Source organism: Cercospora kikuchii (assembly GCF_019650295.1).
Source record: "Cercospora kikuchii DNA, contig_00005, whole genome shotgun sequence".
NCBI classification, from domain to species: domain Eukaryota; kingdom Fungi; phylum Ascomycota; class Dothideomycetes; order Mycosphaerellales; family Mycosphaerellaceae; genus Cercospora; species Cercospora kikuchii.
Genome location: NW_025408586.1, coordinates 3053196 through 3079152, shown reverse-complemented (window position 1 = coordinate 3079152; position 25957 = coordinate 3053196). Strand labels below are relative to the sequence as shown.

At 52.8% G+C, this 25957-nt stretch overlaps 10 protein-coding genes across 10 annotated transcripts; 4 read left to right on the top strand and 6 right to left on the bottom strand.

Moving 5' to 3' along the window:
- Positions 1-228: 228 nt before the first annotated feature.
- On the bottom strand, positions 229-7854 carry CKM354_000893000 (uncharacterized protein; the record flags this gene model as incomplete). Its single annotated transcript, XM_044804329.1, has 1 exon — positions 229-7854. One exon carries the CDS (start codon positions 7852-7854, stop codon positions 229-231), a length of 7626 nt encoding a protein of 2541 aa, XP_044660264.1.
- A 651-nt stretch (positions 7855-8505) lies between these two features.
- CKM354_000892900 (uncharacterized protein) lies at positions 8506-10125 on the top strand (the record flags this gene model as incomplete). Its single annotated transcript, XM_044804328.1, has 2 exons — positions 8506-8874; positions 8992-10125. 2 exons carry the CDS (start codon positions 8506-8508, stop codon positions 10123-10125), a joined length of 1503 nt encoding a protein of 500 aa, XP_044660263.1.
- A 1017-nt stretch (positions 10126-11142) lies between these two features.
- Positions 11143-12525, top strand: CKM354_000892800 (uncharacterized protein; the record flags this gene model as incomplete). The annotated part of the gene is made up of 1 exon (XM_044804327.1): positions 11143-12525. The coding sequence occupies one exon, from the start codon at positions 11143-11145 to the stop codon at positions 12523-12525; it is 1383 nt and encodes a 460-aa protein (XP_044660262.1).
- Positions 12526-12611: 86 nt separating this feature from the next.
- CKM354_000892700 (uncharacterized protein) lies at positions 12612-14298 on the bottom strand (the record flags this gene model as incomplete). The annotated part of the gene is made up of 4 exons (XM_044804326.1): positions 12612-12900; positions 12955-13428; positions 13483-13853; positions 13909-14298. The coding sequence occupies 4 exons, from the start codon at positions 14296-14298 to the stop codon at positions 12612-12614; spliced, it is 1524 nt and encodes a 507-aa protein (XP_044660261.1).
- Positions 14299-14528: 230 nt separating this feature from the next.
- CKM354_000892600 (uncharacterized protein) lies at positions 14529-16448 on the top strand (the record flags this gene model as incomplete). Its single annotated transcript, XM_044804325.1, has 2 exons — positions 14529-14823; positions 14875-16448. The coding sequence occupies 2 exons, from the start codon at positions 14529-14531 to the stop codon at positions 16446-16448; spliced, it is 1869 nt and encodes a 622-aa protein (XP_044660260.1).
- Positions 16449-16601: 153 nt separating this feature from the next.
- On the bottom strand, positions 16602-18476 carry CKM354_000892500 (ATP-dependent DNA/RNA helicase; the record flags this gene model as incomplete). The annotated part of the gene is made up of 1 exon (XM_044804324.1): positions 16602-18476. The coding sequence occupies one exon, from the start codon at positions 18474-18476 to the stop codon at positions 16602-16604; it is 1875 nt and encodes a 624-aa protein (XP_044660259.1).
- Positions 18477-19092: 616 nt separating this feature from the next.
- CKM354_000892400 (uncharacterized protein) lies at positions 19093-19929 on the top strand (the record flags this gene model as incomplete). The annotated part of the gene is made up of 1 exon (XM_044804323.1): positions 19093-19929. The coding sequence occupies one exon, from the start codon at positions 19093-19095 to the stop codon at positions 19927-19929; it is 837 nt and encodes a 278-aa protein (XP_044660258.1).
- A 436-nt stretch (positions 19930-20365) lies between these two features.
- On the bottom strand, positions 20366-20785 carry CKM354_000892300 (uncharacterized protein; the record flags this gene model as incomplete). Its single annotated transcript, XM_044804322.1, has 1 exon — positions 20366-20785. One exon carries the CDS (start codon positions 20783-20785, stop codon positions 20366-20368), a length of 420 nt encoding a protein of 139 aa, XP_044660257.1.
- Positions 20786-21046: 261 nt separating this feature from the next.
- CKM354_000892200 (uncharacterized protein) lies at positions 21047-21562 on the bottom strand (the record flags this gene model as incomplete). The annotated part of the gene is made up of 3 exons (XM_044804321.1): positions 21047-21341; positions 21394-21427; positions 21481-21562. The coding sequence occupies 3 exons, from the start codon at positions 21560-21562 to the stop codon at positions 21047-21049; spliced, it is 411 nt and encodes a 136-aa protein (XP_044660256.1).
- Positions 21563-23111: 1549 nt separating this feature from the next.
- CKM354_000892100 (uncharacterized protein) lies at positions 23112-23673 on the bottom strand (the record flags this gene model as incomplete). Its single annotated transcript, XM_044804320.1, has 2 exons — positions 23112-23531; positions 23593-23673. The coding sequence occupies 2 exons, from the start codon at positions 23671-23673 to the stop codon at positions 23112-23114; spliced, it is 501 nt and encodes a 166-aa protein (XP_044660255.1).
- Between the last annotated feature and the right edge of the window lie 2284 nt (positions 23674-25957).

The following is a 25957-nucleotide window of genomic DNA, read 5'->3' as shown; positions in this document are numbered from 1 at the left end:
TGTTGTCGACGAAAAGATGGAGATGGAAAGACGTCAAGAGCCAAGAGCCTTGCAGCAAGAGCAACGCCCGCCTTGTCCGCCGCGCATGCCGGCAAGCTAGTACGGAAATCGGCAGGAGCGAGCAAACAAAAGTCCGCTTCACTTCACACCCCATGCGATACGGCAACCACAGCGCGTTTGAGTCTGAACATGAATGCTTTTACCGCTAAACTCTGCCTTCACTTCACTTCATCCTCGACTTCCCCTCGCACCACCTCCCCCACCACTCCCTCCAGCCCTCACAACACACTCCCACCTCCACACATTCCCCTCCTCATCACCTGTCCACACCTCTCTAGCGCTCGGCAAAATTGCCGTGATACCCTTCGCACTCGCGACACCTGCCCTCGAACTCCCCTCTCTCATCACAAAATCCGTCTGCTGCAACCTCTTCACCAACTGCAAATACCAGCTCCCATCACTCAAGTTCGTCAGAGCCCAAACATTCGCCACACCATGGGCATGACCCGTGAAGATCAGCTCTCGCTGCAAGAACTCATTTCCTTGTGCTTCGTAGAATGCACAGCAGAGGATCGATTCGTCTTCGCGTTCACAGAGGTTTTGCTCGACGAGGAGGTGGCCGTTGAGGGTGTACAGAGATACTGTGCCGCCGCGGCAGAGCAGGATGTGGCCTGAGACATTGCTGATCTTCGCGGCTTGGATTGATGGGCCGCTGCTTGGGGGGAGAAGGACCCGAATACAGCTGAAGCGATTGAGGCCCCAGAGAAGAGCTTGGCCATCGCTGGAAATGGAGAGAAGCGTGCTGAAAACTCTGCTGGCAGCAAGGACAGTCACGGAAGTTCGATGACCAAAGAGGTAAGCTTTGGAACTCATCTCGATGGCGTCCTTGGCTTGGTGAATTTTCCAGACTCCAATCGTACAGTCTTGACCTCCGGTGATTAGGGTCTTGCTATCCACGAAAGTCGCAGTGTTCACTGGCCCGACGTGGGTGTTCTCGTATAGTCCCATAGATCGCTTGCTCTGCGATGAGAAGAATCGGATGCTGTTATCTGCGAAGCCCCATTGCATATGTCGCGTGCACTCAGGAAGCACATTCAGCTTGCATGGCCCACTGGCTAGGATCCGGCCGTGCAATGGAGCAAGCGTGAAATCTGAGACCTTTTCGCCAGTGTTCATGTCAGGCTCGGGCAACCTGACAAGCGTCTCAGCCAGAGTGTCGAGCTTCGGCTCAGCCTGCTTGTCTGCCTCGGAATTTGGATGCGGCTTCTGAAAGACTTGATGCGGCGTCTGTCCAAATGAATGGATGATGCCGATAGTGGCTACGTGCTCAACGCGGTCATCGATCTTGTCAAGATCCTTCGCTCCTGCATAGGACAAGTGATTGAAGACATTCGTGGCTTCGATCGCTGCCTCGCCGCGCTGCTTGTATCCAAATACCAAATCGATCCAGTCAGGTAGATGCTGGCTGACGTAAGGGCTCTCGAGTGCTTCCCGGTGTTTGGCAATGAAGACGTGTGGATCACCTTTGGCCCACTTTGGCAGCTTCACATCGTTCACGAGCTCTCCAGATACCTGCTTTGCGCCAAAGTCATACTTGTTGATATTGACCAAGAACTCTGGCAGGTAGAAGAACTCTGGTGTGAGCTCGCGGACATCGCTCATGGTCTCTCGAGACGCCGATTGCCAAGCTTTTTCAACAGAGTCGAAAAGTCTGTCCGCATGATCGAAGTTGCCACCCTGCAGCAGGAGGTACGACTGGACAAAAGGCTGTAATCGAATTAAGTAAGAGCTGACGATCATGGCTGAGGAGTAGTGGGTCCCGTAATGGAATGAGGGTGCATTCTGATCCATCTCGGCAAACTGCTTGTATCTTTCTTTGTACTCCGCCTCTCGGGCAGGCGTCTGGCATCCCATTGGCTTTGAGAAATCTCTGAAGGTCTGAGGATTCTCCAGATCAAGCTCATCGCTTGTGTAGTCTGCCAGTACCCAAGGGAAGACTGGATACTGCGTGAGGTCGTTGAATGTTCGGCCTGCCATCGTGTTGACCAGCATGAGATATTGGAAGTTCGACATTTCTCCTCGTTGCCATTTTTTCGTGGCAGCATGCGTTGGTCCCGAGTTGAAGAGGCTGTTGAACTTCGATCCAAGGTTCTTGGGTGCCTCCTCTGGGTTGCGAAGAGTATCCAGTCGCCAAGAGTCCTCACTCGCCACCGATGACGAGCTGTAAATGTGCGGAGCTCTGTTCGCTATGGCATTGTACAAGTCATCTCGGACCTTGGACGCCATGCAAGTGATGAGGTAACTTCTCCCATCGCTGAAAAAGACCTCAATTGCGACATCTCGGAGCAAGAACCTGCGTTTTGAAACGCTGAGGACTTCCGACCAGGTCCAATGACGTGTCTCTTGATCGCCGACTGCGTGCTTGGTGCGCTGGATTCCAACGTCTTTCCCAGAAATGAGTTGTATGTATGGATCGCGTTCGTCCTCAGGCGCTTGCGATACGCTCACAATCTCGCCATCGGAGCGCTGGAAGAAATTGTCTTGCATATAGAAGCACTTCTGTCCGATCACCACCAAGCCCTCACAGGCTTCGAGGCCCACGATTCTTGAGACATTATACAATTGCTGCACCATATCCCCGCGCTGCAGACTAGTCATCACTTTGCGATTCTTGTCTTCGATCATGCCGTCTTCGTCTTCTTTTGGATCATCAACCATTTCGAAACCTCCCTCAAGCATCTGTGATTCGGATAAAGAGTCGCCACGGGGTCGCGCTTGTCCATTGTCCGCGACGAACTCGATTGGCTCGCTAGACCCGTCAGTGATCGGCGCCAGCGGCATGGTTGGTGTCGAAGGTGGCTGGCCTCCAACTGGCTCTGAATGTGAACGAAAACGTGTGTCGACCGACAGCATGCTCTTTGATGCTCGCTGCGAGCCTTTCCTTCGTGGCTCGAATGCCGGCTTGTACTCAGCAGCTTCTGGGACAAGTCTCATGCGCATGCGATTGGCAGCCTCCGTTTCATCCAGCTGCCAGCGATTGATTGGAGTGGGGTCCAAGCCACAGGCCTGTTTGACGGAGTTTTCGATCTTCGCAAACGCTGTGATAAGCTGGTTGATGTTTTCGTGATGGTCTTGCAGTGCGCGCTGCAGCTTTGCACGTTCCTGTGCATGCACATTCGCGCGCCAATGACTCGTGGACACTTCGTATCGGTTGAGGAAATCGTCCGATAACGTCTCTTCTGTCTGCCATTGCTTCAGCTTGTCTTTCCTCTTGTTGAGTCGGTTCTTGGTCGTCTCTTCCGAGCTTCGATTTTCAGTCTGCACAAAGTCTTCCCATGGCTTACTAAGCGATGCGTAGAAGACACCATCTAGCATGTCCCGATTGCGATCCACCCAGTTCAGGAAGTCCTCGTCATCCATAGAGGCGAGCTTCATGAAGCCAGTGGAAAGGTGTCGATTTTCTGGACCCATAGTGTTGCTAAGCATCGTTGCGGTCTCGGTCGGCTTCTGGACTAGCACAATACGCCATAGCTGCGCAGCAGCCAACCGGACCGACTTGACTGCAGATACCAGTTTGTGATAGAGAAGGTAGCAAATCAGTTTCGTGAAAGTCGACTCGTGATTCTCCGATGAGAAGAGAATGGTTTGCCAGAATGTCATCTTAGCCAGGAAAGTGCTGACATCCTTCTCGCTGGCATCCTCGTTGAGTTCTGCCAGCCTCCACAAAGTGGCTTTGAGGAAGACGACACGAATCGCGGTGGTAGACTGGCTGCATAGCCTCACGGCTTTCATCTCGGCAATCTCGGGTCGTTGCAGGTGCTCCAAGATTTCGCCAGTGAAGTCCAAGAGTGGTTGAGCACCATCTATAAACCAACCTTCTGCCACTGCTTCGGCCATGTGCTGAGCATACCGAGCCAGGTTCGTCAACACTCTTGTCTCAACCAGTAATTGCTGATTCAGCCTGAGATGGCTACCAAGCTGCGAAAGCGCATGAACCAGTACATATGACTCGAAATAGGCCTGGTGCTCCTTGAAACCTGGTGGCACTTTTAAGAACACACCAATGCCGCTGAATTTGTCTTTGTAGCAGACTTGGTCGATGAAAAGTGTGATGCCCAGCTCGAGCAGACTCTCGACTAGACTGTTTGTCACGTTGATTTTGACCGTGGCACCGTTCTGAGGTGCCATTGGAGCCTTGAACTGTGTGGGCGGCGCAGCTAGCCGATCGTTGACGATCACGAAAGATGATATCCTTCTTGGTGCCGGCACTCGGTTTGCAGCCCTCGGCGAAGGTGTCCTCTTGCCAGTTTCACTGTCGTGAATGTTTAGACTACGGACAGACGGTGGTCGCTCGCCAACGGAATTTGAGTGAGGTCGCATTCTCACTTCCTCGCCCTTGAAAGACAGTGCATCTGACTGCAGCTCCATGTCGGCAGAAAGTCTGTCTGTACCGGCGAGTAATGGGAACAGAACAAAGAGAAGTTCTTGAAGGTAGCGCGAATTGGAGGCGAAGTCTCGGAAAGCGCTGCTCCTGTCATACAGTTCTCCGAGGAACTGAATGACATTCTTGAGAATTTTGCTTTCCGTTTCATCTGGGTTGTCGTCAGACGCTACCTTTCGCAGACCTGCTTCTAACATTGCAAAGATACTTTGCAGCATCTCAGAATTTCCGATGCGCAGTTCATCGTCGACACTCAATAATTCGACCAGATGGAAAGCTGTGAATTCCTCGCCCAGCCAGTCAAGCGGTACGTCACGACCGAACAAAATGGCGAAAGCGAGGGACCAAATCGACGGCGACCGCCAGCATGCTTTAAGTCTGGCTTTCATGATCACAAATGCTCCGTTTTTGTCTGTGAAAGGTGCCTTGAAGTCAGGACCAAGACTAGACAATGCTCTGCAGATGATACTCAATGTCAATTCAATGACCCGAATGTCGCTCTCCGAGAGCAGATGCAAAAGCCATCGACCAGTCACTGCCTTGATCAGCCGTCGAATGCTCGTAGTTGTCTTATCTTGCGCGACAATATTTGCCAGGAGTTTCAAGACGAGCACCGCAAGCTCGGAGCGCTGCAGACCTTGTTTTGGCAGCGATTGCTGAGGCCCTCCGGGAGTCGAAGGTCTCGAATTGCGCGCACTTCTCGTCCAGCCGGCCTTCTGACGAACGCTCACACTACCAGGAAAGCCGCGGGCAGGCGCCACGGGCAACGCACGCTCATCGTGAAGCCCCCAAGCGACGAACATGGCCAGTTCTCGGTACATGGCCTGCGCCGAATGACCATCTACCAATGCTTGTATGGCCGAGATCATGATTGGTGCAGCGTCTGGAGTGATTTCCTCGCACTTGAGTGCCTCGATCATCCTCTTCACACAACGCATGCGAGTCAGTCGCTTCTGGTTGAAAGACGCATTGTGATTGTCGACGATGAAGTCGACAAACTGCGTATAATAGAGTCGCTGCGTCTCAATGTCACATCTACGCCAGGTGTCGAAGTCAATCAAAAGGACACGATATGCCATAGGGTTGACCAGCATGGACTGCTCAGGCGAGTCTTTGAGATAGCCAACAAAGTCCAATATCAATTCCAGCAGTTCGCGGGGCATAGACTGGCGATCCTCGAGGTTGAGCATTGTCGATGGTCTTCGCGTAGATTGGGACGAGCCGAGTTCGATGCCGAGCTTTTCTCTTATGATGATTGCAAGTGTGCCGAAACCATGGCCCTTTTCCATTGCCTCGCTGATGCGCCAGTTATCTTTGACACAGTCGAAGAAAATTTGCACGACCTGCAAGAATGCCTGTTTTGTTGAAGCGCTTTCTAGCAGCTTTGTCAACACAGAAAGGGAGCCAGACAAGCACCAAGTGGCATCATCAAGCCCACGAGGCACAACTACTACGGGGTCACCAATGAGGATACCGGTGCCGAAGGAGCGAGCGAAAGCGTCATTTACAGATCCGACAGCAGTGTTGATTGCTACTGCTCGCGCGGACTGTGTGAGCTTTTGGTAACGGACCAGAGCTTTGCGATCGAGCTCGGCTCCATCGCCTTGACCTTTTGCATCGGGCGCATCGAAGTCAAGTATCGCATGTGGTGTGATCGTAAGATACAAACGTGCTTCCGGTGCTACCTCACTGCCTCTGACCTCAGTAGCAGTAACAATGTCTGATTTGTCAGTCTTCTCCGGATGCAGAATCTCATTGTGGCGGTTCAGCTCCGACGAGGCTCTGTATGTCAACAGTGGACCGAGACAGTCCTGGAGGTTGCCGGAATAGCGGGGTCCGAGTCGGTAATGGACTGCCACAAACTCATCTGACAGTGGTATCGCATACAGATGCGCGCGGCCCAGTGACCACCGGGACGTCACCACATTCGGTCTGGGATCAGCGGCAACACCGCGAGTAGTGCCGAAGAATGCCTGCACCGGTCTGTGACGCCTCGGGCCCGTCGGATCTGACTTGCTTGCCTCGTCTGGTGTTTCGGGATATGGCAGTCTGCGTTGCTCGGCAAAATTACCGTCCACATAAAGCGACGCAACGCTCTGACTCGGGTCGGTGGTACTCTTACGCTGGACCAGCGCAACATGATACCATCTGCCAGGCTCGAATTGGGTGGACTTGAATCTCACACTCGGGTTTGCAGCTCGGATTGAGGTCTGGAGGATTAGTTGGTGACTGTCCTTTTCCAAATAGAGAAGCACGAAGCAGGCGTGCATCGCATCAAAAGCGCCAAACAAAGTTGTGTGTGCACGCGCATCGAATTCGTCAATGCGGATCCATGCTGTGAGCGAAAATCCTTGTGTCGGAGGAAATGCCCAGCGGAGGCTCGGTACCTCGATGGCCGCGAAGCCATGGCGAGCTATATCAAATTGAACATAAGCAGGCTCCTTCGAGCTCCGCAGCAAAGAGAGGAGATCTTGGCGCGCAATATCAGAAGTGGCTGCACTCCTGAACAGGGCGTGCACGTCTTCGATGTTTGTGAGGCCGAAGCCTCCAATAGAGAGCACCAGCGCTCGAATCAGCTCGGCGAACTCAGTGTTGCGGGGGCAGCTCAGATGAATGTTCAAAATCTTCGTCAAAATGTCAGTCCTCCACAGAGATACAGCACTTCGGACATTCGCGTCGGAAACGCTCAAGACAAAGCTGAAGAGTGCGGTAACGCAACGCATGAGATGTCCATCCTCGTTGGCCGCAGAATTTCCTGTGGCCTCAAGCGCGAGCTCGAGAGCTATTGCGCAAGCCGAAGGGATTTCCAGAATTGGAGATTGGACTATCGCTTGGCCATCATCGCCACCTGCTTGAGCAACTTCACCAACCTGTGCAGCCAAAAGTCCGAACGTGGAATGGCGTAAGGAACAGCCGAGCAAACTGTCATACAGAGTGGCGATACCTTCAATGTAGCCAGCGTCGACGAAGATCTTCTGTGTCGCTCCCAGAGACTCTCGCACCGCTGGCCAGCCCTCTGCATGGTTGATGAAGTAGCGCTCGTTGCCGCTGTGCCCAGCCAAGGCTTCCGTCAGCAGGCGGAACAGAGTTTGCAACAACGCAGACGCTGCTGCAAGAGCAAGGTCGTTATCTTGCGGTGAACTGAGCCGAAGATTGACATTGCGAAGTACTTGGAGAATTCTTTGAAAGCCGCCGCCGTGCCGGAATGTATCTTTCGAAGAAGGTTGCGAGAGCAGGTCTTGCCGCAGTTTCGCCGCGATTTCTGACACACGAGCAAACTCGACATCGTCGGGCGCATCAGGCTGGACGAAGAGGATGCGTATCAGTGCAGCGGTGTCGGTGGCTTGTTCATCGGTGTTGAGGCCTCTGGACGCGGATCTGAGTCGCCCGGTCTGGCCTACGCGCAGCGCCATTGTTGCGGCTGAGGCACCAGGACTGCATGGGAACGTGACGCGGGTTCATTCTGGCATGGCGGACGGCGAGGCGCGGCAAACATCAGACCATGTGAGCAGCATTCAATGTCTCTTCGGTCGGTTTGTCTCTGTCTGTATCCGGAGTGTCGGGTCGTGGGAGATGGTATGGATGGAGACGACCTGGCTCCTGCGCGTTTCGAGGTGCAGAGACGGCGCCAAGCCGTGGATCTATTCTCGGTCGGCAAGTGAGGTCAGAGCCAACAAGCGCGCGCTGCAACAGCGACCAACAGTTCGTGCGCACTATGGCAGGTGCTTTGGCGCGAGGAAGGTGAACAGCCACCTGACAAGCGCCTTCGAGCGGTGGCTGCATACATTACGTGAAACAGCGCCGCATGTGAGAGGCAGCAGTGAGGCGTTTAGGCCGGAGGCGGGACTAACTGGGCCGCGTTGCTGGGGAAAGCGCGCTGTGCACGGGCCAGAATGACGAGTGCGATAAGAGAGTCACGCGGCACCACTCCAGAGCTGTCGTGCTCGTGCTTCCTACAGCTCCTCGCTTTCACACTCGACTCTCTTCCTCTTTCTTCCTCATCTCTCTCATCCATCTCATCAACACTCATCCGTCTGTAGACCAGCTTCTACAGCAAATCCATCATGAAGGGCTTTCTCGGCCTGTCGGCGGCCGCCGTGGTCGCCGCGTCACCAGTCGTGGTCGACAGCATCCACAACGATGCAGCTCCCATCATCAGCTCCACCAACGCGAAGGAGATCCCCAACAGCTACATGATCAAGTTCAAGAAGCATGTCACCACCAACCTCGCCGCCGACCACCACGACTGGGTGCAAGACCTGCACTTCTCGACGCAATCGGCCAAGACCGAGCTCCGCAAGCGCTCGCAGACACCCATGGTGGACGAGATCTTCCACGGTCTCAAGCACACATACAACATTGCAGGAAGCCTGCTGGGATACTCGGGTCACTTCGATGAGGAGACCATTGAGCAGATTCGCCGACACCCAGATGTGAGTTCGCACTCGCCACCGGCCAGCCAGGCAGCCATCACGGTGCACGGCCGAGCTTGAAACAGCTTCGTCATTACCGGTATTGAACTCGAAAGCTAATTTGGCGTGTGTCTACAGGTCGAAATGGTTGAGAGAGACCAAGAAGTCCACACCTTGGGCGGCGAGCCTGAAGAGATCGAGAAGAACGCTCCATGGGGCCTTGCCCGTATCTCGCACCGAGATAGCTTATCATTCGGTACCTTCAACAAGTACCTCTATGCCGACCACGGCGGTGAGGGCGTTGATGTTTACGTTATCGACACTGGCACCAACGTTGACCACGTCGACTTTGAAGGTCGTGCATCTTGGGGCAAGACCATCCCTTCTGGTGATGCAGACGAGGATGGAAACGGCCACGGAACTCACTGCTCCGGCACAGTCGCCGGCAAGAAGTACGGTGTCGCCAAGAAGGCCCATGTCAAGGCTGTCAAGGTGCTCCGCTCGAACGGTTCCGGCTCTATGTCCGATGTTGTCAAGGGCGTCGAGTACGCCGCCGAATCGCACGCTGAGCAGGTCTCGATCGCGAAGAAGGGCAAGAGAAAGGGCTTCAAGGGCTCTACCGCCAACATGAGCTTGGGTGGTGGCAAGTCTCCTCTCCTCGACCAAGCTGTAAACGCCGCTGTTGATGCCGGCATCCACTTTGCTGTCGCTGCTGGCAATGACAACGCCGACTCCTGCAACTACTCTCCAGCTGCCGCTGAGAACGCCGTCACTGTTGGTGCCTCGACTCTCGCTGACGAGCGCGCTTACTTCTCCAACTACGGCAAGTGCAACGACATCTTTGCTCCAGGTCTCAACATCCAGTCCACCTGGATCGGCAGCAAGCACGCCATCAACACCATCTCCGGTACCTCGATGGCCTCTCCTCACATTGCTGGTCTCCTCGCCTACCTGCTCTCTCTCCAGCCAGCTAAGGACTCTGCCTATGCTGTTGCCGACATCACGCCAAAGAAGCTCAAGGCCAACCTCCTCTCCATCGCCACCGAGGACGCCCTTTCCGACGTCCCAAGCAACACCAAGAACATCCTCGCCTGGAACGGCGGTGGTATCTCCAACTACAGCGACATCGTCGAGCAGGGAAGCTACAAGGTCCACCGCGTCGAGGAGACCATCTCCGAGAAGGCCTCCGACTTGTCGGAGAAGATGGCCGAGCTCGAGCACAAGATTGAGGCTGACATCAAGGACTTCCTCCGTGATATCAAGAGCCATTAGACGTCGCTATGGCGATGCAGCACGATGAAGACGGCGGCACAGTACCCCGCCCCTGTACACTTGAACGATGTTTCCTGAAGAAGTCTTGTTGAATTGCTCGACTCTTGAGGAAGTGGACAGCCCATACTGGAATTTGCATAGACGAAGAATGGAAGAGATTTGTATGGATGTGTCGGGGGGATCCGAATCGGCCGGAGATAATGGCGAGCTACTGGCATGGTAGGCACGTCGGATATTTGATCAGGTCTCATACTTGTTGTCTATTGTGTGAACTTGCATAGGATATGGCGGGCAGAACAATTCAGCTAGCCATATAACAATGTCACGAAACTCGAAACGGCTCTCCCCTCTTTCACTTCCGAAGTTCAATGACCGTATAGTCGCACGAATTCGGCTTCGTACAACTGCTCTCATATGCAGCACATCTACAGAAACGTCTGCGTGATCGCGTCTAGTAGTATCGGTACCAGTCGTTCGTGTGATGGCGCGTTTGGTGTACGCTGGTCTACGCGTCATTTGTGGCCTCAGGCACCAATCGACGTTGGAGCTCCGCTTGCTCCGCGTACCTTCCACCTCAGCTCAGCACTTCAGCTGAGCTCTGTGGCTGCTTCACTTTCTGGCAGCGATGAACAGCCGAAGTCAAGACCTCGGCTTACTGTCTAATACTCTGCTATGAAGCATACAAGACATCCGATCAACTCTGCGGCTCGTCGCCATATGTATACGCGAGCCCTTACCCTACGCCACGCCACGATGGCGTGCTCGACCCCCGACCCACCTCAACTGGAAACCATTTGACAATTTTTCCTCGCTTCCCATCATACAGTACGATTTTTTTGAGCCGGTGAGATGCGTGCACGGGGTTGTGAATAAAGCCGAGTTTGATATAATACTACAATGATGGTAGGTTTTTACTTTCTTTTGGTCTAGACATTTCTTACTCTCAGCACACACATATCTGGACGAAGCAAGACATAAGCACTGGACTGGGGCTTGAATAACGGGATGGCTTCGACGATGGATGCTGGAGGAGAGGTGGTGCAGCCTTCACGCTCGATATGGAGATCTGTGCCTTTCCAGATTTTGGTTGCGTGTGGTGTGAGTTTTACTGCACCGGGCATGTGGGATGCACTTGGAGGGTTGGGGGCCGGAGGTGCTGCTGAGCCGTATGCTGTCTCAGCAGCGAACGCTCTGGTGTATGGACTCTTTGCTGTGGTTTGTGTGGCCGCAGGTGCAATCAATAACCGTATTGGGCTGAAGTATGGGCTGGCGTTGGGAGCTGTGGGTTATCCGCTCTATGGTGCTGGACTGTACACGAACAACGTCAACGCCAATACCTGGTTCATGCTTTTCGGAAGCGCTCTTTGTGGAATTTCTGCTGGATTCTTTTGGGCTGCCGAAGCTGCGATCATTATTGGATTCCCTTCACCTGGAGATCGGGCGTTCTATCTTGCCATTTGGCAGACAGCGAAAGCCGCAGGACCTATCGTGGGCGGTGCGATCAACTTGGGTTTGAATTCGAATCGAGAGACCGCGGGATCTATATCTTCCACGACATACATTGTCTTCATCGTCATCATGTGCCTTGGCCTTCCGATTGCACTTTGCCTGTCACCTGCGCACAAAGTCTGGCGGAAAGATGGAACCAGGATCGTATCCCAAAGGGCCGCAACTTGGGGAGCTGAATTCAAAGCAGTTGGGAAGCTCTTCATCAGCCGCCGCATCCTGCTCTTACTGCCCGCCTTCTTCATCAGCTACTTCTACAACGGCTTCATGAGCACCTGGCTCACAACATACTTCACCGTCCGAGCACGCGCCTTCTCCAGCTTCCTAACCAACTTCGCCGGCATCTTCAGCTCCTTCATCATCGCAACACTACTCGACAACCAACGCATCTCAATGAACAAACGCGCCAAAACCGCCTTCTCATGCATCATCACCATCCTCATCGGAACCTGGATCTGGGCCACAATCCTCCAAAAACAATTCTACGACGCGACCGAATCTCCCGTCTGGGACTGGTTCACACCCGGTTTCAACAAAAGCTACGCCCTCGTCTTCTTCTGGCAATTCGGTGGCCAAGCTTTCCAGCAATTTCTTTACTGGCTTGTGGGACAATATGCGACGGATTTGAGTGATTTGAGCTATCATACGGGAATTTTGCGTGGTACGGAGGCGTTGGGACAGACTGTGGCTTGGGCGATGCAGTCTGAGGGGAATGCGAACCATTTTGTGAGTATTGGGATTAATTTTGGGATTACGGTGCTTTGTGTTGCGCCGACTTGGGTTGTGTTGTCGGAGTTGAAGGGGAGTCATGAGGTGGAGGTTGTGGAGGTGGAGAGGGAGGGTGATGGGGATGATTTGGATGCTGTGAAGAAGGGTTCGAGGAGGGAGAGCTGAAGACGTGGATGCAGGTAGTCTTTTAATTTGATCAATATTTGACCATATACCTTTCAAAGCTTTTCGAGATGTGATGGAGTTGAAGATTAGAAGATGGCAGCTGTTTGTGCCACAGACTCAACCAATCCTCGAAACTCTCTTTCGAAGGCATCTGGTCTGTGTGCTAGTCTCCAACAATCGCTCACAGCTCTGGAGTACTTGATCGGTAGATCGTTGCCTTCTGTAGCCATCATGTCGTTCAGAATCCTCCCTAGATTCTCAGAGGAGCGTGGTGTAGCGTTCTGTAAGGCTATGCAGGGCTTGTTGGACCACAACTCGATGAGGACTATTCCAAGCATGAGTAAAGCAGTACCGATCGATTGATTTGATGGTGCTCTAGATTCAAGGTCAGCTACTCATGTCTCACACAGTCGCGACCACTAATCTTACGAAGATGTTGTGAGTATTGCCTCGAATTTTGTGCGAAGGCACAGAGAGTCAGTCGATGTTGGGCCAAAGTCCATGCATTTGATATCATCTGGATCCCAGGCTTCCGGCATTAGTGGCGTCCCGTAGAGAAGTTCCATCCATGAAGCGATGGTAGCCGCCATGTTCAGACGCCGAGGACGAGATATGTGTTGTCCAAGCAGACTACGTGCTGGCAACATGCGGAGCGAGCTTGTAGGAGTGCCATATGACACTCTGTATGGCGTTCGATAGAAGCCAGTCAGCTGTTGGGCCCCTCGCAGATCCAGGTGTAGCTCCAAGCACTCAAAGTGGTTTCCTTGGAGATGAGGCCAGAGATCTGAGATTACAGTGTGGTTCGGCGGATGACTCTGATTTAAACGGTGTGCAGCAATCGTGTCAGATGCATGGAAGATAGTTCTCCTCCAATTCGTACGATCATGGTAGGCCGCGAAATAGCTTGAAGACATGGTCAGCGATTGATTTGTGTGCTCAGGAACTGTCAACGCTTACCGCATCGCTTCCGATGCATCGTTCTCGTCTCTGCAGGGTTCACCCAGCAAGATCGCGAAATCAAGAGTCCGTGGTGGCTGAGCACTTTGTGTGGTAGCTTTGAGGGTGTTCCCCAGAGCCTGGAGGTGGCTCCTGCGGCGTTGCGCAGCAGCTGATATCGACATTGCCTGATCGTCTCTCCTATGCTGTTGCCAAATTTCGTTGTTTCGTAGGCGACTGATCAGGCTATCAATATTGGATGCCAGTGAAATAAATGCAGCCTTGATGGCTTTGTCCTTGAGCAGCAAGCGAAATCGTGTGTGTAATATCGTGGAGCTCTGAGTTGGTTGACTGTTTGTTGCAAGTACAACATTCAATTGATGCCCAAGGAGCTAAACTCCATCATTCAGTTGATCCTACCAGGCATTTGGGAAGTCATGTCCTCACCTTCGAATCATTGGGAATGACTCCCATAAGCACCATGATTTGCCTGACGTCTTCGCAGATATCCAACATGCCGTACTGGAAAAGTGAGAAGTTGTCGCCGTGTCTTGCCCGGAGCGTTGTCGCAAGTGCGGCTTGGTCGGGATGAGTCCAGTCCCTCTTAAGCACATCCTCGAATGACGACTCGATCTCTTGAGAAGACATGCACCCATGCAGCAATGTCTTGATGGCGATTTCGAGATTATCGCGATGAGCTCTCAGATCGCGAGCGTATCTTGAGATTGCGATACGAGCTCTCCAAAAGGCCTTCACCCGTGGCTCCGTGGCCTCCCAACCCTCCAGAACCAGAACGCATATCGGTATGGCACTTAGGACAACGCCAGCGACCTCCATGGTAGTATCATATTCACGAGTGAATGGGTTTGCAAGACATATGTAATTCGCCCCACCGCAGAAAGATGACAGGACAACCGAGGCCGCCCCTCACAGCCTTGCAGATGGTGGTGGCTGTGTACTGCAGTCGCTTAAGGTAGCTTGGGATCGCCTGTCAGCAGCAGAGGCAACATATATGTTCTTTGGCGTGTCGCAGTCGATTCCTACCAATGAGTACAGAATGCGTAGGTATGGAACCTCCTATTGCCGACCCCGCGGTGGCGTTGTTGCACGAGCACGCTGCTGCGTGCGAGTCTTCTCTGAATGAAATCGTCCACTCGATTCAAGGAAACTCGTCAGACGACAGCTTTCAAGGAACTACAAAACATGCTTGGGATGAGGAGCGCACTCGATTCATACTTTGGCGCATGGATTTATCCAGCGTGATCGACGAGACTTACCAACGAGATCCATCACAAGCTCTTAGGATCGCTAAAAGCAACATCTTGGCAAACCTAAAAGAACTTGCTAGAGACTTGATCGAAGGTAAGCGGGTGCACTTTTTGACTGTAAACCTCGATTTGCTGACGTATTCAGTACTGGCAGTGGTCAATGGCTTCAGGCGACCATTGGAAGAGGAAGAGAGTGGTAGCGACTGGACGAGCGCGGATGAAGACGATGATGAAACTGCCACTCGTGAAATAGTCGAAAGACTAGACGCCGTGACTTCAACGATTAGCGGTCTTACGCGAATGCTGAAGCTGCAGTATAGCTACGCCTTGAAGAATTCTGGAACCGATCCGAAAGTACGGAAAGATGAAAATGAAGATGTTGCCAAGCTTGGATTCGAAGGGACAGGCAATCCGACGAAAGGTGCAGATGCCTTCGCATCTGTGCTCCAAACAGGGCGCGGTTCAAACGTCCCGAACTACAGAGAATCGCCCCCAGACCACGAGTGGAGCGGTCCAATGTGGCCACCGATGTCTGAGTCTGCATTGACAGCTCTGGAACTTGACACGAATCGCTTGCCGCCTGGCGCTGAAGATCTAGATCTCGCACTCGACACGATGCAGCGACAGAGTTTGGTGTCCCAAACTTTACGTTACGGTCGGGTTGATCTTGAACCGAAGCGAGGGTTGCCGTCAGGATACACGTTGGGAGATCAGCCTTCGACTTCACTGCACGGCAGCGCTTTCAAACTCAGGTCCCCAAAGTTCTTCAGAACGGGTCGCTGTTTCATGGCTCTATGGGCAGAGCCTGCTGGCGAGCCACGCTTCCAACCGCAGTCCCTCTTGGAAGACGCTTTGAACGAGCGGGTCTATGCCAAGGTTCGCAGATTCGTTGTTGTCAATCGGGTCAATGGCAATGCTGGCCACGTTCTTGCGGTGCCAATCCTTTCATTCCGGGGATCAGCATCCATGACAAGAAGCCAGCACCAGGCTATCGTGTACACAGGTCTAGTACAACCACAGCCGCGGAGTCATGAAGCACGCAAACTGCTTGACCCCGGCATTCGTATAGTCCCTGACGACCCAGGACAAACACTTCCAGCCGATGCCAGAATCAACTTTGGAAAGGTGTACACGATTGAGATGAATATCAAATGCAAAGCTTTTGGCATGGTTCACAGTTCGTGCCTGCATTTGCTTTCTGAGTATCATCATAATGTCATCTTAGGGCACGACCAGCATTCTCAGGATCTGGCGATCGTATCCGAGGAAGAAGGAGCCAGTGTGGAGATCAAAAGACACGCCACAAGTGAGACGGAGCCCGACATCGGTAATCAGGGCACCGAAGGCCGTACCGACAGTAAAATCGTCCAGGCTAACACGCCAGCGCCGCCTTTCCACTCCAGAAATCTCAAGAAATACGTAGACCAGGATTCTGACTCTGGCTACGGCAACTCTAGAGCAGCCACAGAAGCGCGATCGACGGCGTCATCGGTAGCCGAAGGCCATTCCGCAGAACGCATTGAAGAGGTCGATGATCTGGGACCCGGCCGCATTCTAACGTACATCGATGAACAGAAGCTCGAGGTGCCAGTGCTCGATCCAGATAACCCAACCGCTGATCAGCTCCAGGCGCTTTCCGACTCTAGTATCAAGATTCTGCTCGAGAGTGTGCTTGCTGAGCAGCAAAGGAGGCTCCAGCTCGGCTCGACACAAGGATAACGAATTGAAATTCATGAGATGGTACGCCAGAAATCCTGATGAGCGGCTCACATGTTGATGCTTCAGAACCATTGGAACCAGAAAGAGTTCGCCGATGCCGTCTCATTATCTTCGCTACGTGTGCGACACCGAAAACTCAGCTTCTAGCTCCGGTTACTTCTTTCCTCTCCCTCGTGCGTTCAGACTCTTCAACGGATCCACATGTCCCTTGCCTTTCGCCAGCCTGCCCCTTCCCTTCGCCTTATTCGTAGCTCTCCGATTACGAATGCCATTCACTCGGTCTTTTTTCATTCCAACATATCCTACATCCTTCGCGACAGCTGCCTTGCCTCCTTGCGGCAGCAGATACTCCGGAACATGTTTCAAATGCGGCTGCGCGCGGACCGCATGCGTTTCTGTATCGTGCCGCAGATGTCGCAAGTCGTCGGGATTCTCTTCGAAGTGGCGTTTCAGCTTTTCAGACTTGATCAGTTCGTTGCGGAGTTCTTTGGTTCGTGCTTCGCGGACGGCGATTCGAGTGACAGCGCGGAGTGCATCTGCTAATCTGTAGCGGAAACCGTCAAGTTTGGTCCAGTCCAGGCCCCATTCTTTGACCTCAGAGCCTTTCTCTGCCTGTTTCGATACGATCTTTGCAAGGACCTTTTCGTCGTGTTCGCATTGCTCGATGCTGGTCGGTTTATGCTTGCGGTAGAGATCTTTGGGGACGTAGAACGACAATGCCATGCCTGATTGACCAGCTCTTGCTGTTCGGCCTATTCGGTGTGTGTAGGACTTGTTGGACGTTGGAAGGTCGAAGTTGAGCACGCAAGTGACGTGCCTGAAGTCAATACCACGCGAGACGCCATACTCACGATCTTTTCTCGAGCGTCTTTGCTTCTTTGCAGGTCTCGTCGCAGCATCTTCTGTAGCAACAGGCTCGGCTTCAGCATCACCCTCGACCTCTTCCTCTTCTTCATCCGCCTCTTGAACTTCTTCCACCTTCTGCTGCTTCTTGCCCTCCTCCTTGCCGACAACCTCGCCTTCGTCTGCCGCAATGATGATATCGTACACTCCTCGATTGAATTCCTCCACCACGTGCAGTCTGCTGTTCACTGGCAACTCCGAGTTCAGCACGCAGCTCCTGATTCCAAACTGTTCCAAAAACAGCTTGACCCTATAACAGCGGTCGATATCTGCCACGAAAACGATGACTTTGCCACGAATGAGCTGCAATTTGAAGATCGCATAAATCAGCAAAAACTTTTCGTCCTCCGCGGTGCGCAATGTATATTGTGCCAATGTAGCCTTCTCTTTCGCCTCTTCGGCACTCAGATCCAAAATCTCCGGCTTTGTTCCTTCGGCAAAGAACAAGCTTGTCAATGTATCAATCTCTGTCTTCAGTGTCGCAGACATCATCAACTTCTGCACTCCATCCGGTAGTAAGCCGGCCAGCGCACGCAAATCTTCTTCCCCATCGTAACTCAACACCAGATCCGCCTCGTCAATGATCAGATGCTTCAGTCCCTCAAGCTTCAGCACTTCGCTATTGACCCACTGGTTCGCCCTCGCAGGCGTCGCAACCACAATGTCCGGCAGCTCAGTCAATCTTGCTCTTGTAACGCTCTGATCCTCGTTCCGTGTGATATTCTCACACTTGATGTCCGACGCGCAGAATGTCGTCGCTTCTTTCACACTTTTGGTAACCTGTGTTGCAAGCTCTTTTGTCGGGACGAGAATCAGCGTGTTGGTGGCTTTGGACTTCTGTGATCCAGCTTTGCGTTGCAGGATGGCGTGAATCGTGGGAAGAAGGTAGGCGAGAGTCTTTCCCGAGCCAGTCTTCGCACGAGCGAGTACATCCTTGCCTGAGAGCGCGAGAGGAACCGTCTTGGACTGCACAAGGGTCGGCGCGCTGAACTTTTGCTTGTTCACGGATTGCAGCAGTCGGGCGTCGAGGTTGAGGGCGGCGAAGGTGGGTTTGGCGGATGTTTTGGAATCGCTCTTGCTCGCGGTAGGCTCAGGGACATCATTCTCGTTCAATTTGCGCTTCATGGTTGCTGTACAGGAGATCGTAACGTGAGGTTGCGGTCGATGGAGCTGGCCTTGCCATCTGAAAAAGTCATCGGAAGTCGGCGCAATTTTCGCCGATCAGCCGAGCCCGGGCAAGGCAGGTTCAGCCAAGATGGTCAATCCACAAATGCCTATGTGCACATCTCTTGTCGTAAAGCCTATAGCTTAATCCCCAGCATCACGCCGCTTGAGCCTGTGATACACTATGGGACGCACAGCTCTTTGCGCAGCATTCCCTTCAATGTGTGTGATACATCGAGGGACTAAGTTAAGCTTTACTAGCGTGAGCCTAGCGATACTACAGACACTTCGTTGACTTCCCATTTCATCTCATCAGACGTTCACCACTTTCTCGCCACACGCATTCGGGATTGTGTCGCGTCGCGTGGGCGTGCCCGTAGAGGCTCATACGAGTCACATACGGTAGGTGACGAGTGCAACGTGCGAGCGCATGTGACTATTCACCTGACCACACTCACCTTCCGCGGTCATTATCAACTCGAACACACTTGCACTTACATGCACTGCCGTGAAGGCAACAACAGCACGCGGCATCATCTGCACAGCTCAATCATACGTTCGCAGTAGACTCGAGGGCATGGAGGAAGCCCAGATACCGTCGCTCGAGAAGATTCTGCAAAGCACGAACTTCCTCAGCGCGCCAGACGCTTCAGCCAAGGTCGTTCAAGTCGGCGACCATTTTGCTGTCAAGTACGGTCGCTCAGTCGACCTACTCGAGGCGCAAAACTTGAGTTATGTCGCAACTCACAGCAACGTTCCTGTCCCCAAGCTCTACGGAACCTTGTTCGAAGAAAGCACGAATCGGAAGTTCATCATCATGGAGATGATAAAGGGACAGACTCTCGCACAGGCGTGGCCAGATTTGACTCCTACCGAGAAGCGCGACGTCGTGGGCCAGATTCTGGAAGCTCTGTTCGAGTTGCGAAAGATTCCGTCGGTGGGCTACATCGGATCTGTCGACAAACAGGCCTGTGTAGACGGCATCTTCTACAGTCCTCGCAAGGTGCACAATCCATCGCTATTTGGGCCCTTCGAGACCGAAGAGGACATGAACCAGGGAATTCTACGAATGTTGGAATATACCGAGCCAGCATCATGCGTGGCACTTCTTCGCACACTCTTTGCGGCAACACTCAAAACCACCAGATCACTCACCTTCACGCACGGTGATCCACAGCCCAAGAACATCATAGTGGAGAAGGCTGAAGCTGCTGCAGATGGAGAGCCGTCCCTGAAGATCAAGATCATCGATTGGGAGATCTCAGGCTGGTACCCAGAGTATTGGGAGTTCTGCAACGCAACCCTTGCCTGTCGGTTCAAACCAGACCGGCTCGAAACGGTACAGAGCGTCGTGACGACGTATCCGCAAGAGTATCTAATGATGCAAGTCGTTCGTGAGTTGTTCCTTTCCTAGCTCTGTGAGCGCCGCCAGGTGGGCAAGCATTGGATAGAAACTCATTTGAGGCGGGCTGAAGGAGCACCAATATGGACTCCACAAAAAATAAGTGTTGGTGATCGAATGTTTACTTCTTTGTACGACTTTTGCAGCGAGGAAAGAACAGAGTCCGCAGTATCCTGAGGTATGTATTCAAAGTCCTCGGTGAAGCATATGCCGCCTCACTAGATTTAGGAGACGGAACTCACACGTTATCGGCGGAGAACGCAACAAGATACGACTGTGCATGATGTGAGCCCTCGGTGTCCGGAGCGCGCAGTATGCTAAATGGCTCGATGTGCTTTCGTAGCATCAAGTCAGGCGAAACTGTCTATGAAGCAAACCCTGTCAGCTTTACGCTCTCGAATATGTCCATATTCGTTCCACATGACTTACAGCCAAGTGCAGGAACGTCTCACAGCAGAACGAGCCACTCATGTTCCGTGCTACCAACCAGCATGATCCCATCGGCAGTGACCTTCGCCTTCGCATCCTCAACCCATTCGCCGCAACGTCGGATCGGTTTCGAGGGATCCTTCGGCGTGCCATTCAGCTTGAGCTGTGCACCTGGCACAGGTACGCTCTCACAAGCAGACTCGAAGTCTGACAGCTTCGATTTCTGAAGGGTCCCGATGAGACGCTGGGTGCCAGCAATGAACGATGCCGAGTTGTCTGGGCGATCGGAGACTTGCTTCTCGTACTTCATACCGCTCAGGATGTTTCCGGTGACGTGGAAGATCAGGCCGCCGCCGTCAGTTTCTGTTCCGACGAAGATAGCGACATGGTTGAGCGAGCTCATGCCGAGGCGCTCGATTGTGTAGACTTTGTAGGACATCGTGATGTTGTTTTGGACTCGAGATTCAATGATGATTTGCTGTTGAGTGGTCGGACAGTGGTGTTTCGATTGTTTGTCAGGCCTTGCGGGAAAGTGTTTGGTTTGTCTAGAAAGGACCTCTCTCTTAAGCGGCGCACTCACGTGCTTTGGTGAGCGAATGGTATGAATCATCGTCAATAAGCAAACGCTATTCACTGCATCAATCTGGAACCCTGACACAAGCGAGTCATTTCGTGAATGTTCTGTTCATCGTACAACGATCTAATTCCCATCAAATGCTTGCCTCTTCGTACCTAAGGCAGGCTGCTCCCACTTCTCCATATTCTTCATCCAGTTCTCCATCGTTGGCTGGGGAATCTCTCCATGCTCGAACAAACCAGCTTTGAAATAAGTCGTCTCGGGACTCTTGGTTGCTTTCAACCATATCCCACAGCCACATTCGTCACACCAGGCTCGCTCCATAGGATTGCCAGATTCCGCATTCATAGTGTGCAATTTGGGCGTTCGACTGCTTGTTTCGATGGTTTCGGTCTTGACGAACATGTGTGCTGAGTGCCTAGTGAAAGTCAGCCTTGGGATAGTGTGAAGGTCATTCTAGGGAGACTCACATTGCTCCCGCCCATTTCTTGCAATCCATGCAGTCTGCACGCGAGATCAATATTGTCTGGATCAAGAATCGACTTCGGAATTCTTACGACAGAGGTTCATTTCCCTAGGCATTGGAATTGTGTAGACATGGCGTCCACAATTGCAGGACCCTGTAATCTTATCAGGCATTCTATGTAGATTGTTCCAATCTCAATTCAAACAATTGTCACAACCTTGATGGCCATTGCGATTGCAGAATCACAAGATAGAATAAATAAGGTGAGGAACTGTCTTGCATGACGTAGTGACCGAGGAGAGTTTGGTCGAAGAGACAGAGGCGGGACAGATCTGCCGTAACGTACGACAAATGTGGACATTTCCATAGATGTCTTGAAGTCAGATTCTGCTGCATCGTGATCGCTTCAGCGGCGCATGGCGCCTTAGCTGGGAGAATAGTCGCTCGGCCTTGCCTATCATTGCGGACGGTGGACTTGTAGCTTCGTCAATATTCTTCGACCTGGTGGCTCGCTCATTGGTCGGTTGTCGGAGTATACTTAGAACCATATTTGCTTGATATGGTGACTAGTTCGGCAGAGTTGGAAATTTGGTTTAGTCAAAGAATAGAAGAGACTGAATTGAGCTGACGAGTGAGGAAGAGCCTTGGCATTCAGGTTAAATTTTTAGCCGTACGTGCACGTTGCGCTTACTTCTTGATGATGGGCAGTCACGCTCAAATTGCACATGCCAAACTAACATTCATGTTGCTACGCTCATAAGACTGTACAGACTTTGCAGTTTTCAAAAGTCCTGTTGATCTCCTGACGAAGCAAGAGGTTTCGCAGTGCGTCGCTGAGTTTTGGCGCACAATTTGTTGCAGCTATTGTGAGAAAAGGTCTAGACTTAGCAACCAACGCATAGGCATCTTGCGACTGCGTGGATGCTCGTAATTGCACGTGGCCTGCGCCGCCCCACGAGATCACAGCTGCATCTTTCTCTATAGGGCCGCACAGATGCCAACAGCAATGACGTGGCTGGCAGTTAAGTGGCAGCTACTTCGTTGCAAACGAAATATTCTGGGTACTCAGAGACCAACATGCAACAATGATCAAGCCGGGAACTCGCGCCTACAACTTTTCGCGGCTTTGGACATTGATGGATTTCTCCAAGAAAGAGGACAACTCTCCTGAGTCAGCGGAGATGATCTAATAACAGGAGATACGAAGCTCGGAAGTCGGATTGCTGACCAGCAAGTCATACCAGGCAAGGGCTGGGCAGAGTTCAAAGCTGACTTTCCGCAGCAGGCATGTTGTGAACGCGACCCAGATGCTCGGGTCACTCGATGAAGTCAGCAGAAATTGGAAGAGTCAAAAATGAGCTATGACTGGCCAAAACACGTGTCTGGCAGAGAGAGGCCGAAAACTTCCGATTGGAAGGCAGAAGGAAGCAAAGCTGATCGTCAAATATTCCCATTCCTCGCATTCTACAAAATGATTACTACTCAAGTAGTGGTCTCTCTATATGCTAGTCGTAGCGTCTGGGTCGGATCCCAATCTGTTGCTAGGCCAATAGCGTCTGTGGTCGGATAGTACATGCGTCGTAACAAGTCGTCATCGTCGTGGTCAGCCAGTCTTGCGCGCCCAATATTTTCCTCGACATCTCAATCTTCTTCTCCAGCATACTCTCCGTCCGTTTGGTTCTTTGGTGAAATACCAGCAGTATCAGCAGTACTGCTGACCATCTACCAAGTGTAGTAGTTGTTCCAGGCCCAGTTGCTGCCGTAGTAGCTTTGAGGATAATAGCAGTAGTTCCAGCTGTAATAGCCGCAATAGCCGTTGTACAGCTGAGCGTAGTAGAGGTAGTACCACTCGTAAATGTCGTACAAGCTACTGTAGCCATAGTTCCAGTAATTGTTACAGCCGGAATAGCACCAGTTGGCACCGTTGTTTCTGTTGGCTTGCTGGGCGGTCTGGACTTCTTGTTTGATCTGGGCGAGTTGAGCGTCGGATGGAGCGTTAGCGCCCATCTTCTCGTTCTGTTGTTGGAGACCCTGCTGGAACTGCTCGTGTTGCGTCGTCAACTTGGCTTGCACAGCGTTTGTGGATTGCTCGGCATTCTGAGCATTCTGGGCGTTCTCCTCACGGGCTTGCAGGGCCGCGATCTGTGCGGAACTTGTCAGCTTATCGTATTCACTGTGTAAAGGTAGATGCTGGATCACTCACATCGGCGACTGGAAGTGGACCAGCGATGGCAGTGCCGACTGCAAATGCAGCGACGGTAGCGACGATGTTCTTGAACTGCATCTTGATGGTAGTGAAGGATGTGTTGTTGGAGGAGTGATTGAGATATCGAGTCAAGGCTCGTTGGGCTTGGAAGAGGTGCTTGTTTGGCTTGGAGGTCTTGGTGCTGATGATTCTGTTTCAGAGGGACGAGTTGCGCTTTCTTATAGAATTCCTGGGCTCACTTCCTTCGGTCTGTGTGCGGGCTGGACACTGTGAGCCCGCCGCACTGGCCAAGGCTGTGCTCGTACAGTACGACGTTGTCGTCTCCGACAGCGTGAGTGCACAAACAAAGTTCAGCTTCTGGCCCAGCACTTCCGCCCTTTCCCAGGACCTGATGGAGGGCCGTGATCCGTATGACAGGATACCTATGCTTTTTCCGACGCCGAGTGACTGGATGACCTGGATCTGTCGTCGTTTATGGCAGGAAACACTTCTCATTCGAAGTTGCAATTCAGGAAACGTACTTTGAGTTCTGACAGACAACAGGTCTGCAGGCATGCCAGATCGTCGGACAGTCGGACGTGGCGCTGTTGACACGCGCCGAACGTGAGCAAGCTGATCCCTCAAAGCCACATGGAACATTGTGGGCTCGAGCGTTCCGAGCGCTCACACCTCCAAGGCGGGTAGAGGGTACCGGTAGAGCACCAGGTTCCCTGACTTCCCAGATCATCAGCTGCCTGCTGAGCGTTACGGCATCCGTAGTACACTGCACACCGCCGAGCGGATGAAACTGCGCATACTTCGATTGCGCATGTGACGGTCATGAGGTGTTCGAAGCCTCACCAAATATTGACAGGGCCTCAAAGATGTCTGCGACTGGATCTGAGTTTTCGGTATGGCTACTTCGGTGCAGTGTGCGCTGGTCTTCCCGGTCTGTGCTCGGATCACGACCGAGTGTTACTTACACAGTTGTTGCCGTCTAACAATTTTTGGAAGCTGTAATGCTTGATCACGACGTCACTCCCATATGGCGGCCTGGTCAGGTCTTCCCGGGAACGGAATCGATCCTAGTGTCGAGCAGTCCAATATAGGATCAACGCCAAGGATTCCCTGGTAGATCTTCCCAGTGTCACAATGGTCTCAGACTTGACATCTGCTTCGCAGAGCAAAGCTGTGTAGGTCAAAGACACGCAGTCAAATATCCAACAGAAGTCGTTCAGCTCGGTTCCGGTTGTCCAAAGCCAGGACAGACGGCCAACCTGTAGATGCAGCGCGTCGCGAAAGGAATCTCGTAGCATCAGCTGGCTCAGAGCCCAGGCGCGCGGGAATGTGCACGCTTCGCGCGGGCCACCATATGAGGCTGGAGGCTGCTTGATTCGGTCGTTTGAGCAGGTACATCGGTGTCTTCTTTCACCGTCACCGTGTGCACCGCAAACCTAATCGCGATGACAGAGAGTATGCACTACACTTGGGCGTGAGTGAGGACAACGGGCGAATGCGGCCGTCCCAAGCATGCGAGAATGCGAGCAATACGGCGACACAAATCCGAGACTGCGCGAGGCCTGGGCACTTTTGACTTGGCACGTAGGTCGTGCGTTGCTTTTGCGCTGGGCGGGTGTCTAGCCATCGTGTGTCTCCACCCTCAGGCGCCGTAGAGCAAGTCTTGCCATGCAGTCACCAGGCGCCGCGCAAGGCGCGTTGCGGCTGTACACCGACTTCTGCTGTACGCTTTTCCGTAGGGCTCGACTTGCGCAATGACAGGCCCGTAGCTTCCATCTTGCAGTCGTATGCCGTGAGTCCGATGAGCCTTGCTGCTGTCCGCCTGCGGCCGCACAAAGCCAGGTCAGACGCCAGGATAGCACTTGCCAGATGGGGAAGGGGGGCCAGCGTCCAGAAGCAGAAGGTTTGCGGAATCCAGGTGTATGTGTGCTGAACTGGTCAGCAATTGGCCATTTCTCTCCGGTGGTCAGCAGAGAGCCATAGCCAGGCTGTGTCAAAAGCTCAGGAGGTGAAGACAGGTTTAGCTCGGCTGCAGACCCCCATGTCGCCGCGTCGGAGGATGACGCGCAGTTTAGCGAAAGCTCGTGCCGCTCCGGGGTGCTGATCTATTTCGGACTGGATTACAACACCTCTTCCCTGTCGACTGCCAGACACCGACCTGTCGGCCTCTTCAGGATCGTCACCCAACACAGCCCTACTTGGCTGCATTGTCCATAGCCTCCCGTGGCTTACTGTCCACCGCAATAGATTCCCTATGCAGCAGACTTCCGCGATCGATGGAATACACCCAGGTCGCTACGCCGACAAAAATGGCAGACCAACGACTCCAACAGCCTCCAGCTTAGGCATCAGGTGATGGCTGGAG